Below are 15172 nucleotides of genomic sequence, written 5' to 3' on the forward strand. Positions count from 1 at the left end.
GTAATTCATATTACTCCTTGATCCTTTTTCCAATGGTAAATAGTCTCAATAGATAAAAACTCCTGCGTTCTTTTGCCTCCACTCAAAGCTAACAATGCAAACATTTATCAACATTATAATCCATATCCATCAGTTTCTTTTCCCCCAAACCTGGAAGACAAAGGATTACATGGGTTTTTTTTGTTTTGTTTTTTTTTAAAGAAAAATACATATAGCATTGTGTGTATGATAATTGGAAAATTACTTTCTTCAACATGTGTTTTGATTAAGTTATTATCCTACCACCTGTCCCCACTTCAGGGTCAGATTTTGCTAATTGTTTGAAGCTGGATGTTAAGAGTCTATATAAATTGTAATGTAGCTTGAAGCAATGGTAGCTCATATAAGCCTCCTAAACCCCAAAAATGCACATTGTCAACCTTGATCTGAGAGGGGGAATTGGGAATATTAGAGAGTTCCTGAGACCATAGTAGAGGCATGAGACCTAGGAGTAAGAGTCTGCATTGGTGAAGCTTGTGTATCATTCTTTGTGCGGGCATGTACTAGTATTTAAAGAAAAACAAATATTAAATACCTGTGTTTAAAAAAATAAGGGTTTAAATTAAGCACAGAAAATAAGATTTAAGGATGTCATTCCATCCTTAACCAATTGCATGAAGGTATTGTATGTCACCCGCAAAGTAAGATCACCCACTGTTGTGAACCTCTTCACCCACCTGCTTTGAGGACCAAATTCAAGTGGTTGTAGGCATAGGCTATGCTAAGGATGGAGTGCAAAGCATAACTATTCTTGCTTTTGTGATTTTTAAATCCAGCCCCCTTTTGCTGTTTTACTGAAGGGTTTAATAGAAGTAGTATGAAGACAAATGAGGTGTACTCACGTCTCTTGATATCCTTATGGTTGGGGAAACTAATAACCCATGGCTTGTTTTATAGTGTTAGTGAATAGCAACTGTGTGTCACTTGTTTTTGCAATCTTGCAGTTAATCAAAATAATTAAGGAAAGTTATCTTTGTTCTGTTACTGTTAATTGTAGTGAAAGAAGAGTGGTATGCCCGAATCACCAAATTAAGGAAGATGGTAGATCAACTTTTCTGTAAAAAATTTGGTGAGTACACTGCTAGTATTCCAACTTCTTGTGTGGCTTTTAACCCACAATAGGTTGATTTCATGTTAGCTATCCTTAAGAAAGCTTTCTTGGATCCTTCTGAGGCATAAGTGGATGAAACTCTTGAATGAAAATTTTTCAGATGCTTGAAATCCTGACTGTTAAGCAAAAATAAATCTTTCATTGCTGTAATGTTTATTCAAAAGGGTAAATTTACAGTGAAGTTCATCTGTAAAGTTACCTTTTATGGTTCTGATTCCTTTTGTATTTGGATTTTTCTCTCTAGTTGTGGTAAAGCAAACAGTCAGCTTATTTTTCAGTGTACAGTATAACATCAGTGGCACTGTTAGGATTAATAGCTGAGCATTTCTGAGCTTTTTGAATTTGAATGCTGTTTCCCCCAGCCTACATAGGAACGTATACAGGTCAAGAATGAAACTACTGAAATGAATGATACTGTGTGAAAATAAGTTCAAATCCTTTTGAGCCCAATCCTGCTTTGACTTTTTCTCCTGTGCAAACCCATTGGCATTAATCTTCAATCCAGCACTGTTAGTGGGCTACGTACTGAACATCAGATGAGACACTATGATAATTAGTCCACTAAACTCTGTGTCTTCAACTTGGAGTCCAGTGGATTTGGATATTCTTTGCTATGCTAGTACCTAATGTTACTGTTTATGTGATGGCCCAGAGACTTTGATAGTTTTTGCTGAATCAAAATGTTTGGCTGGACTGATCTATCATTGGATTTATTTTGTTGAATTTCTGTTATTCTAACAGCTGAGGCCCTAGGGAGCACTGAGCCGAAGGCTGTCCCATACCAGAAATTTGAGGCACACCCCAGTGATCTCTATGTGGAGGGTCTGCCAGAGAACATTCCATTTAGGAGTCCATCCTGGTATGGAATCCCTCGGCTGGAAAAGATTATTCAAGTGGGCAACAGAATAAAATTTGTAATCAAAAGGTAGGTGAACATTTTAGTGCATAAATTGAAAAAGCAAGAGGGAAAAGGCCAAGAGATTGATTGATTGGTTGGTTGATTGAAGCAAAATAAAAGCTTTCAGCTGTATAACACCATAAAACATTCTGAGTTCTGGTACCAGGCAGACAGAAGATATTTCACATTACAAAGAAAATTGGTGTTCGCAATTTAGGCCATAATCTTCCTAAATATCTATATAGCAACTAACCCATTTTGGTGACAATTTGAAATAAATAATATTAAAATCAAAACCTAGATTAATAAAACAAAAACATCATTCAGAGACTGTATAGAACAATTTGATAACCTGCTCTCTAATTACAGGCCAGAACTACTAACTCTCAGTCCAACAGAAGTTACTCAACCAAGATCAAATACGCCAGGTAGGATGCATATTGTATGCAAGTTCCATCTATATATCCATATGCAGAATAAATATATGAAATTAATTTTTCTGACCTCCATGCATGACTAAAGTGGTACCAAATATGTATAAATAAAGAAGAGGAAACTCTCTTTAATATATTTGTACTTGAAGGAATCTTTCATATTTTGCTAAATTAGAAATTAACCACAATCTTTGTAAGAGCAAGTGTGTTTGATATAAATATATCTTGACCGACAATTAACTCTCTTCCTCATTTTACTGAGTAGGAAATTTTTGTGTGTGTAAGAGGGAGGGGGTGTTTGGTGTGGGAAACACATTTTGGAGCACTACATCATTTTTTAAAGAAAATGAAGCACAATAATTTTGCTTCTGGGAATACTGGTATGCTCTTCACAAGGTTTATAAGAAACCAGTATAGCCTTCCTTGAAAATAATGATCTGAAACACATTATGGTTGGTGTCCAGCTAACCTCTGACACTTTAGAAATTGAATGGTTCAGACTTAAAACCTAGAGAAACTTAAGTTCTCAAGAAGTTCTATTGGGGCCTAATCCAAAGCCCATGGAAATCATTGCGCATCTTTCCATAAACTTCAGGCTCTTAAGGTCTTGTGTGATCATAATCATCTTTTAAAAGTGAGAAGTGCCTCTCCTTCTCCAGAATGATTTTTTTAAAGAACCATAAAGTGTAGTGAAGGAAAAGAACCCAGATGACTCTTTCAGGCCTCCTTTTTTTTTAATCTCCTAAAATAAGGGAGCTGCTAGGAAATGATAGATCAGATGTCGTTTTGTAAGTACACTGGTATTTCATCACTATGTACACTATAAAGTTCAGAACTTATTTCATATAAGAGGGTGAGTCCCCTAGTGGTGGTAACACAGGACTAGGAACCTGCTTTACTAGATTTCTCTAGCCCCACTTACCCACCTGGGTGCAATATCTACCAAACAGCAGTGTTATAACACTGAATTTATTTGTAAAACATGTTGAGATCATCAGGTCAGAGGTACCATGTATGTGCAGATTGGTACCTGGTCAGATTGGTACTTTAATCAAAGCACAGTTTGATTTAGTCAAGGGGCTGATTGTATGCACAATTTTCAATCCATAGAACCACAAAAAATGATAGGTTTTACCTAACCAGAGAATGCAGGTCACTTGTTCCGCCAAACGTTTGTGGTTCAATAGTATCCACGTCTTAACAAAGCATATTGGGGATTTTTCTTGGCTTTCAGGGACAAGACTTGTATGTGGAGATAGGGTAGCCTGTTGAAAGCTGCACTGCAGAGTTAGGCAGCATCTAATTTCAGTCTTGCTGCTAAAGCTGTTGCTCATTGTCCTACTGTTCAAGATAACTGCAACAATAAGTATGGGCAATATCAGTGATGAAAGAAACTGCTTTCATAGCATCTTACTTCTGGAAGAAGTGGCATGCAGCAATCACCATTTAAAAAAAAAAAAAGCCTCATAGAGTGATCAGCATGACATGCTGATTTCCCACTGGTTATTATGTCATCAGCTGCTGGGAAAGACTAGTGCTGTAAATACACACAAAACGTTGCCTGTGGACATATCCAGAGCACAAGTTAGACAAATAAACACAGAAAAAATGTTCAGTTTGGCTTGAAACGCTAGTGAAAACCACTGGATGCAACATTCTTTCCTGGCAGTTAGTCATAAGGCAAAACTAGAGAATGTCCTCTGTGCCATTGTTAGTAAAGCAGACTGTCCCCCGAACACACATACCAATTTTTTTGAACAATTCAAAATGTTAGTTTTGCAGAGCAATAAATATATCTAGTTTCTATACCAGATAGTTTAGGGGGATATCATTTTGATTTTGTATTTAAAAAAAAATTCAAGAATTATTTTGGCTAGTAAGAATATTATGGTGCTTTTTGGTTGGATAGAAAACTTCCCCTCATGTGTGTTCAGCCCAGACTGTATTCCTTTATGCTTCTCGTGTGGTGGCACTAGAAATCTAAAAATAAAGCTGTTCAGTATATTTTTTTCACTTGCCAAGTTAAGGCCCCAATCTTGCAAATACTTTCTTCTATGCATAAGATTGTGTGTTAAATGCTTGCAGGACGGGGTCCATGTGAACTCTTTTAAATTAGTAAACAACATAAATGGTGAAAATTATGAACATTCTTTGTTTTTTATAATTGAAGGGGTTAGAAGTAAAATGGACCAGATAATTTGTTCATTTGAAATATGATTTTGAGCCTGTGATCTTGTGCACATATTGCTTGTTTCATACATATGCCTTTTTAAAAAATGCTGGTTTCATTGCTACAGTACAAGTTTTCTCTCCTCAATGGACATGATCAATAATTATAATTGCACTGTTTGTTGAGGAATAAAATGAGTATATTTAAGTATTTTTTATTTCCAATAACATGCTCCCTGCCTCCCTCTCCACCTAATTTAGAAAATTGGCTCCTGGCTTGCTTTCTGTCACCAACTTTCTTTTATAATAAAAGCAAGACTAAATTATTTTTTATAGTAAAAATTTATGACAATGCTCTAAATCTTCATTTTCTGTTCTAAAGATTTTTAATCTCATGAGCTAAAATCATTAATAATTCCGGTTCTGTCAAAGCCACTAAAATAATTCCTTCCCACTGCCCAGCTTCCTGAAGGACAAGTTCATACACTTAGGACAGTGATAGAGATTTATAATCACGCTTAGACATATTTTCCCATTATTATATATATATTCTGTATAGAATTTCAGTTACCATAATAAGCAGTACACATGTAACTCCTTCTATACCAAATTGTGATTGCGCACCTTAGAAAGTAAGACAATTTTTGCATTGATAGTTAGACTCCAGTGGTAAAAGAAATACGTTTAGGACTACCACTTTTCCCCAAATATCCGTTGTTAACTCAGTAACCCAAGATGCATCTATTTTTGATTTTCAGTCAAAGAAGATTGGAATGTCAGAATCACAAAACTAAGGAAGCAAGTGGAAGAGATATTTAATCTGAAATTTGGTGAGTTAAACCTTAAATAAACTTTGTTGTAGTATTACTCTGTTTTAAAACAATTTTCTGTACAAGGAGTATTGTGGTGCATAATAAATTAAAACAAATATTAAAAATGTGGCGTTTTATTCCCCACTCTTGCTAGTGGCTTGCTATGTGACATGGGGCAAATCATATCCATACTCTCTGTGCCTAGGTTTCTCTAAAAAGGGGATTAATTATATTTATGCAAATTCATAAAGGGCTTTCAGATCCTTAGGTGAAAGGAACTCATATAAAACTGTAGCAGATACTGTGGACCTAGATTGATAATTATTGCAAGATCCTATCTAGCAAGATCCGCAAAATCACTACATGCAGTGATTCCAAACTGGAATGATGGTGGGAAAGTTGTTTTAAACCCCTTCTTTCATCCTTTTCTGATTCTGATTAGGGGTGCTACTGCCACTATAACTAATAAAAATGCCAGCCTTACTAAGAACAATTGAAATAAAATGCCTCCCATCTGAGCTCATCACATCATCTTTATTTTCAGCCCAAGCCCTGGGGCTTTCAGAGGCGGTGAAGGTTCCCTACCCTGTGTTTGAATCGAACCCTGAGTACTTGTATGTGGAAGGTTTGCCAGAAGGAATCCCCTTCCGGAGTCCCACATGGTTTGGAATTCCACGCCTTGAAAGAATTGTCCGTGGAAGTGGCAAAATCAAATTTATTGTTAAAAAGTAAGTTTATCATTTGGTTTATTTTTAACTGCTGATTGCTAAAATTATATGAAGCTCTTCCTGGAGGTTTTGGGTTTTTAAATGCTGCCTAATGTTTTTTATAGATAAAACAAAGTGAACGATTTTGGCACATTCACTTTTTCTGATAAAAGGACATGCCTTCCTGATTAAATTTCACAAAATGGGGTGTATGTGCCTAATTGATGTGTCATGCAGTGTGTATCTAGGAAAGATAGTAGTTCTGCATCTTGAAGCATTTTCTCCCCTAGAGTAAATGCAAAAGGCAAAGGTACCTAGCCTTAGATTTTGAAACTCTTTCTTATTACTTTACATTGACTCGCCCATACTTCATGATCTTAAAAGACTGTTGCAATGACTTTATATAAATTTGTTGGAATCCTAATAAATATGTAAATAATTCATTGTGCTACTTTTTCTATCTGTAATTGATTAGACTGCATTCTGTAACATATTTTACATTTTTAGGCCAGAGCTTGTCACTTCTTATTTGCCTGCTGGATTGGCTAGTAAAGTAAACACTAAAGGTAAGTGGTTAAACATTCTATACTGCCCTCACCCAGATTCTGCTTCCGTTACCTGACTAACAGCTTAGTACTTGAAACAGTGCGGGCTACTGATAGAGAGAGGTGCGACCTAACATGAGCAAGAGTGGTAGAATCTGGCCCAAAGGGTTTTCTGAAAAACACAAAACCTATATTCTTTTTTAAAACATTGGGTAATGTAACAAAAGTGACACATTAATATCTGCTTAAGAGCACACCAATTAATTATACCATTCATTTATTTTATGATCTGGAGCAACACAAATCTGGAGGATGTAAAGGACATAAATTACAAAGCTCTTGCGTCGCATTGATTTTACTGTTAACAGCATCATCTAGTATATAAATTGGATTTTTGTATTTAAAAAATAAGACCTATTTCTTAGAGAAACTGTCAAGTCATTTACAAAATAAAGATCTTTATAAATATCAAAATGAATCAACTTTTTGGATTTAGATAATAAAAAGTACCAAAGATGTAAATTCCATTTAAAACCAGTGTGCCAAAGATATTACCTGTAGTGAATATTGAATGAGCGTCTGTCAGACCCACTTATTTCACAAGCAATAAATTCACTTTTTAAAGTATGTGATCTTACTTGCATTGTTTTGCTTTTATAAAGCATACCATTAAACAATACACATTATATGTCAGATTATTTTGTTTGTGGGATGTTTACAACTACTGTCTTTTGGGAGCTATACAGTATGTCCATTACTGAAGAGTAACAGTATTGTTGATTTGTAGCATTGAGTCCAAAGAGTTCAAAGAGAGCAAGAAGTCCTGCAAGCAATTCAAAGGTTCCAGAGATTGAGGTGACTGTTGAAGAAGGTAGGAAATCTTCCTTTAGGGAATATTCTTTTATAAAAGTAACTTGCAATAGTAACTGCAGAAGACCTTTCATTCACAGTACAATTATATTATTTTAAAAAATGGTCTCTAAGTTTTGCCGTATGTCAAAAACTTAATTTAATTTCATGATACCAGTTCTATTTTTCATTTTGGATTAACATTATAAGTTATAGGAAGAACGATGGCTCTGTCAGAGATTATTTCACAACACATTTGGATCCTTCATTCCAAAGAGGGAAATGAGAACTTGTTTTAAGGCAAATAATACAGAAGGGTGGACAGTGACTAAATGATGCTAAAGTATGTTATGTTTTAATTCTACAGTCCTTAAAGCACTTCTAAACAGCATTTTTGTTCCACGGTTGACTCAAAATTTAAGTTTTACTTAGTAATCAATTGCCATATTTCATCATTTTTGTTTCTCTCACAAGATGGTTACTGGTATGCTCTCTCTTGCTCTTAAATATTACACTATATAGATGTAGATATGTTTGTTCGTTTCTGCAGGTCCTAATAAACCACAAACAACAGATGTTCGAACTAATTCTCAAACCAATGGATCCAATATGGGCTTCAAGCCACGAGGAAGAGAGTTTTCTTTTGGTAAATATTGTGGGTTTTAATCTGCCTTGATAGCCTTTGTTAATTCTGATATTTTGTAAGTTTTTGAGATTTCATCATAGTAGTGTTTTTTTTTAACAGATATATCTTAATTCTGCATTTGATGACTGAGTCAAGTGCTTTTTGAGTTTGCATGTGTTGGGATAGGTGATCATAGAAATGAGAAGATTAGGCTATGTGCAGCTCACAATAGTTATCGGAGAGCAGTTCTCTGACCATGGTTCCCTGCTTTTAGAAGACATATTTTGGGCAGAGTCACGTGTAGGAATTTTAACTTTTCCTCCCTATGTGGGTTGGCCCTGTGTAGGGTTATCAACATGATAGTCACAAAATGTAAAACAAAAGAAGGTTCTTTTTGCTCAGTAGAAGTTTAGAATGGAGTTAAAAGGATTAATGTGGATTTGTGATAAAAATCTATCCTTTCATGAAACTAGTATAATTGAGATCACATTTCTCAAGGAAATAGCATGTCTGTCTGGCCTTTTCAAAGCTTTGGGTGCTGGCTCAGATTATTCTGTGCGCCTCTGAGGACTGTCATATATCACTGTTGAATTCATTACAGTTGAGTCTTTGGTTTATTCATTAGCTGAGATTTTTTGAAAAGCTTCAAGGAGAAGAGTCTCAATAGTGGGTATGAGTTAGGATTAGAGGGAATGGTTCAATGCTGTTTAGTGTGTAATAGCCATTTTGTTCATTTTTGTCTTCATATTAATCGGTAAACAATTGTAAATATTTTTTTAATATACATACACAATTCCTAGACAGATTTTTTGCTCAATACAAATATACAAATGCTGATTTAACTCTTCTGATTTCCTGACAGAGGCTTGGAATGCCAAAATTACTGACCTAAAACAAAAAGTTGAAAATCTTTTTAATGAAAAATGTGGTAAGCATGTCAACCTTTTTTAAAACGTATATTTTAGAGCTTGATGAGATTACTTATTTAGGCATGTATGTTGTGTCTGATGGTGCTGTTCATACACAGATTCTGAAAGACTCTAGTAGCCTTTCAAACTCTGGGCCCTGTTATCTCCCCTGAGCTTGATTTTCACATGGCAGATTGAAAATTCCAAACTATCGGATTCCCCCTAAGTTTTCCATGTAAGGCTGGAAATGGAGGAGTAGTGCAGGGGTTTGGCTTCAAAAATCCACAGATGTCCTGTGGTCCACCAGAGACCCATTAGTTCCATATTGCCATGTACCTCCTTGTGGCTCAGCCAGACAACATGGCTGCAAGAGGAGCTGTGCTGTTAGGGACTCAAACAGTCTCTCAGGAAGAGGTGCTTGCTTGATTTACTGCAGACTTGAGATTTTCCCATTGTGCGTATGTGGAAGGTATCAGAGGAGCATGCTGGAAACTTAACTCTCTTCTTCAGGATAAAATATTATTTTTGTAATTTACATGCTCTCTTTCATTTCAGGGGAAGCTCTGGGGCTTAAAGATCCTGTCAAGGTCCCATTTGCGTTATTCGAATCCTACCCAGAGGATTTCTATGTGGAAGGACTACCTGAGGGGGTGCCATTCCGCCGACCATCTACTTTTGGCATTCCAAGATTGGAGAAGATCCTGCGAAACAAATCTAAGATAAAATTTATCATAAAAAAGTAAGAGAACTGTGTGTGTCAATGGAAATGAGCTGCAAAGCTTAAAAAACAAAGTTAAGCCCTGAAAAGTGCTATATTCCTCCACTAACCACACTAGTATATATACGGAAATGTCTAGCAAACCAGGAAATGCCAGAGGATTTTTCAGATCTGGGGAAGGATATGTTAACCTTTTTCTATGCTGAATGCTCCTCAAAGCCTGCTTAATGGGGAGCAGCACACAGTTCTGGGCTTATTTCGATTTTAATGTTGAGTTTGCATTTCCCCTTTAGTGGGAGCTGCAGGCTTTGTAGTTACGTCATTTGTACCTAAAAGGTCACCAACACTACAGCAAGGAGTAAGGATGTTAAATCAGACTTCTGATGAATGACAAAAACTCTGATTTTCAGAATTTTGTCAAGTGTCCGTCGTGCAACGTGGTGGTGCCGACCCCTGATCTTTAGAGTAAAAACATTAAGATATTAGGGATTTGACAGCTGTACTGTGGTGACGGTAGAAAACCAAAATGATCAGTCATCTTGTTAACTTTTTGTGTAACAGCCTGACTAGCATTATTGTATTAACTTTGCTCTCCCTCTCCTCACCACTCAGTTTTGACAGCTAGTATTTCTTTTGCTGTTGGATGGAAATGATGGATTGAGTGTAAATTTACTGTTCTATATGAAATGTTCAAATCTGTTCATCTGCAGGCCTGAGATGTTCGAGGCAGCGATTAAGGAAAGCTCTGCTAAAAGTCCCCAGAGTAAGTTTTATGACAGCTAAGGAGTTTGGATGGGGAATCTGTTTTGGGCTGCTTTTAAAGATAACACTTCAGGAATGTTGCCCAGTGTAAAACAATTCCTGAAAACTTTCCAGTGAATATACCGTGAAGTCTTATCCAAGTAGAAATCAAGACACAGCCTTAACTATGGTGCCACTGATACACCTCTATAATGAAGATATGTCCCTACTCTGAGGAGCTGTAAAGCTGTTACATTTTCTTGACTTCTATCTAGTTCCTCAACTCAGCATTTCAGCTTCAGTAATGGCTTTCTTGTTTATCAGTCAGCTTTGTATAATCTAGCACACATAAGGTCTCAGATCCCTTTGCACTGACTGCTACAGTACCTCCTTTAACGCAGTAGAAGGCTGTGGCTCAGCTAAAGCTTTACAGTGCTGGAGTGCGTGTGTGTGTACACACACACACACACACGCGCGCATACACACACGATGTGAGGAGCCCCTTTGCCCCGACTCCAACTTGTAATGCCGCTTTGACAAGGGAGCAAAGTGGAAGGAGCTGTAAAAGTCCCTGTGTCAATCAGATGAAAAGGATTGAGGTACTGGTTAATGGCTCGTACTGTACTCCCAAACTGTGACATAAAGCAGGTATTCCATAGAAGAAGTCAGGTTTCTGGGGGGCATTCATTGGACCTGATGCTACTCTCAGTGGTTTAAATCCAAGGTTACTTCATTGAAGTTAGTGACGTTACACCAGTGTAAAGGTAGTGTCAGTGAGAGCAGGAAACATATTGGAACAGATCCTCAGTTGTTGTAGGCATAGCTCCATTAAAGACAGCTATGAAAGATTTCTTATGTGGGCGAGAATTTAATATTCCACTATTCGTTCTTTTGATCAATATGTTTTACTACTGTTACTAGAAGTTGAGTGCTCTAGTTTATTGCTTTGACCAAAACATTAAAACATCCACACATTCTTTTTAAAAAATAAAATATCATTGGAAAACCTGCTAGGCAAACAAAAAGAGGCCCTTGTAACATAAATTAACCCTTTCTCTTGATTTTGGTAGTTTGTAAGAAATAGCTGAAGGGTAAACTTTCAGAAGTGAAGTCCCATTTTCAGTAATGACTTAAGCACTTCGGAGCCTAAGTGTCATTGACAGTCAAGGGACTTAGGCATTTAGACTAAGTCCGTTTGGAAATTTCGCTTTTTTTTTTTAAACCACAAATTTATTTCTCCCCCAATGTTTCCCTTTTATATATATATGCTAGAAAGGTATTAGCCCATCTTCAGCCGTTTTGCTCATACTTTAAATTCCTGTTTCTGTTTAAGGAAAAACCAGTTCATCCAATACATCAAATACAACAAGCACCACAACAAAGCCAGTGGTGAACACAGCCGCAGGGGTTGAAGATCTTAACATCATTCAAGTGACTATACCAGGTAGGTGGGTGCTCTGATTTTACTGCTGCTTACTGTTTATAGCTCTCATTCTTCATGGCAGGAGTTCTTTGCTTAATGTTCCCACCTGCCCCCCATCCTGATTTGCCCTTTGACCCATCCTGTCTTATATATAGTACAGCCTACAAAGAGTATCACTTAATAGCCTCTCTTAAGTGGGCTTTGTCTGCACTGTTGTCACACTGATGGTTTTTTAAACTTTTTATGATTGTGTACTACTTGGTGAAATCTGCAGAAAAATGAATCTCCGTTCAGTTCCCATTTGCAGGTGATCACATCTGCACCACCCCCCACCTCATCATATGCTAAATTAAGTGTTAATTTGCAGCCTTGTTGGCAGTCTCAGTAGACACAATTAGGATTAAATGATCATGGAGATTCTCTTCCCCAGAAGTGGTCACTTTAGCTCAGGGATAAATTACACTGGTTAGGCAGTGTGAGGAGGCTTGCATTGTGGCTAAATAGAGGATTTCAGTCCCCAGTCTTACACTGTCACCACATTTACTTAAATCATGATTTGTAAATAATGGGTTTATTCAATAAATTTTCTCCTTTAATAAATCTAACATTGTAAATATTTTGAAATCATTTTCAGGCTTGTTTAAAACTGCTACTTTTTATAGTTCGCATATTTACAAAATCCTCCATTACTGCGATAACCAAAAAACCAGTGAAAAGGCCTATTTTTGTTCTGATTACTAGGTGCTTAATAAAGCAAATATCTATTCTTGTTTTAAATAAGCACTTGTGCAGTCAGTACTGCACTAGTTTAAGAAGAATAACCCCTCTAAATCCTGACACTAACAATTTCTTTCAGATGATGAAAGTGAAAGATTATCAAAAGTAGAAAAGGCTCGACAACTGAGAGAACAAGTAAATGATCTCTTCAGCAGGAAGTTTGGTAATTGCTTTTATTTCTGATTTGAAATAGTTTTCAAAGTAACCACTGATTTACATTTTGGTTTTAAATAAGTATAACCTTTACAGTTGACGTTTTTACACTGTGTATATATAACCAATGTGTAATTTTTTAATCTGTAATTATATGCGCCAGCTTCCACAGAAATCTAGTTTGAGGGCTAAATTGTTTTGCTTTTTTAAACCGAGAAATCCCTGTGATTTTAGATTAATAAATATTTTACGTGTAAACCCAGAATTTGCTTAAAGCTACACAGTCCTGGTCAGTTAACACCTTAAAATGTTAAAGCTTGAAAGTTTTTGAAGTCTTATTTACCCTTTCACTGTTCAGTTTTTCTTTACTTTTTATACTTTGTTCAGCTTGGACGATGAAATCAGCTTCCTTAGTTTCTTTTTGTTGGTCCTTGACTAGCAATGGGTTGTCTTGCTTTAATTGTGAGAGGACACACTTTTTCCTTTCATGAAAATGTTTTGAGTATTCTTTTGTATAATTTATTTTTATAAAACCTACATTTTAGTCCTTTATATATAGAACTGTGATACTTGGATACTAGTGACTCTCACGAACCGTAACCTTCATGAGTGCAGCTTGGAACACAGTTCATTTGAAAATTACCCTGTGTAATGTTTTAAATGGCAAGTGCATTTTAAGGTTATAGCACTTGAGATTATTTTAAATGCTCGTTTTCACATCACTTGATTTTCTTACTGCCCTGAGTATTTGTAAACTGAGATTTGTAGACTTGGGTCACAGTTCAAATCACAACGTCTCTTATTTAGGTGAAGCAATCGGTATGAATTTCCCTGTGAAAGTCCCATACAGAAAAATCACCATAAACCCTGGCTGTGTGGTGGTGGATGGAATGCCTCCTGGAGTGGCATTTAAAGCTCCCAGTTATCTGGAAATCAGCTCCATGAGAAGGATTTTGGAATCAGCAGAGTTTATCAAATTTACTGTCATTCGGTATGTGACTGTTATTTTACTGTCATTGGTTATATAATGTAACCATGATTATCCAGATGTCATGAGAATAGCCAATACTTTTGGAAAAATCAGTGTTTCAAAAAATTGAGGAAATCTTCAACATAATAATGTGGGGAGGTATCGACTCTGTTTTGAATAACAAGCAATTGAGGTTATTTTAAATTCAAATAATTGAGGGTGCACAGCATTGGGAGGAGGTATACATAGGAACATTGATTACATTGACTTGTAAGTGATTTCTAGCACACCAGTTGAAAACTGCTCCTATGGTACAGCATATCACGATACAAACAGTTATGGACGTTGCTGTCAAGGCTGTTAGATCGCGAGTTCTTTCCTTTGCACAACAGAATTTCTAGGTCCACAAGCTTGTTTGCTCTTAACAGTAAATTGTGTATCTGTAGTATTTTAAATTTCCAGATCAGCATGGCTATGTTTTAAAAGTCATGAGTACATGATTGGATTCCTGAAGTTTAAGATTTTCAGTTACTGTTTTGCCTAACATTCTTGAGAATGTATCCCTCTTAAAATCAGTTCAGTTCAGGTACTGTCTTTTGATAAAATATGATTATTATCCTGGAAGTTAGTTTAATCAAGTAATAAATGGTTTTGTTTATACAGTGGAATAAATGAGATTTTGGAATCTATACAGATGATGAATCAAGAAAGTGAAAACATAAACACTTAGATTTTATTCTGGTTTACAAGGGATCAAATCCAGCAGTTCTGTTAGCTAGCAAGGAGTTTCTAAAAAGTCAATTTAGAGCGGTCCAAATTTTGCAGCTCTTAATCAAGATTGATTTTGAGCTTGAGTCTTGATCGGTATAAAAACATGCAGTATTTGGGCCCAAGTGAAGATTTGATTCTCTTAGCAACTGTTTTGAAGGAAGGACTTGCACCTTCGTATCGATGTAAAATTGACACAGTCTACTGGATAAACCACTCTGCTCCAGGTGGAACTATGCTAGAATATTGCAGTCCCTCCTTTTACTTTGTGCTCTGTTATGAATCCTCAGGTGAGGCCCTCCATAAGAGGGAAAGATTTACAATAAAAGTGATCTTAGAAACATTAAGTATTCTTTTTTTTCCATGCAGACCATTTCCAGGACTTGTGATTAACAACCGTAAGTATTCCATTTTTTGTCACTTTCAATTCTACTCATATATTACTCCACAGGGCATGCTAGATGATTGTAGCATTATCCCAGGGTGGCAGAAGGTCCAAATCATTAACTGCTAAATATGGACAAC

At 36.3% G+C, this 15172-nt stretch overlaps 1 protein-coding gene across 3 annotated transcripts in view; it reads left to right on the forward strand.

The window, feature by feature from the left end:
* The window catches only part of GTF2I (general transcription factor IIi), a 71685-nt gene that overhangs the window by 46803 nt on the left and 9710 nt on the right, over positions 1-15172 (forward strand). For all 3 annotated transcript variants that reach the window (XM_039507798.1, XM_039507797.1, XM_039507796.1), the window contains 15 exons: positions 1037-1108; positions 1892-2075; positions 2418-2476; positions 5410-5481; positions 6008-6191; positions 6678-6736; positions 7503-7586; positions 8115-8210; positions 9052-9117; positions 9653-9836; positions 10526-10578; positions 11890-12000; positions 12836-12919; positions 13717-13900; positions 15017-15045. In XM_039507798.1, the coding sequence (XP_039363732.1) occupies positions 1037-1108; positions 1892-2075; positions 2418-2476; positions 5410-5481; positions 6008-6191; positions 6678-6736; positions 7503-7586; positions 8115-8210; positions 9052-9117; positions 9653-9836; positions 10526-10578; positions 11890-12000; positions 12836-12919; positions 13717-13900; positions 15017-15045 (1521 nt within the window). The remainder of the gene's footprint in view (positions 1-1036; positions 1109-1891; positions 2076-2417; positions 2477-5409; positions 5482-6007; positions 6192-6677; positions 6737-7502; positions 7587-8114; positions 8211-9051; positions 9118-9652; positions 9837-10525; positions 10579-11889; positions 12001-12835; positions 12920-13716; positions 13901-15016; positions 15046-15172) is intronic.

This window comes from Mauremys reevesii, linkage group 20, assembly GCF_016161935.1.
Source record: "Mauremys reevesii isolate NIE-2019 linkage group 20, ASM1616193v1, whole genome shotgun sequence".
Classification (NCBI taxonomy): domain Eukaryota; kingdom Metazoa; phylum Chordata; order Testudines; family Geoemydidae; genus Mauremys; species Mauremys reevesii.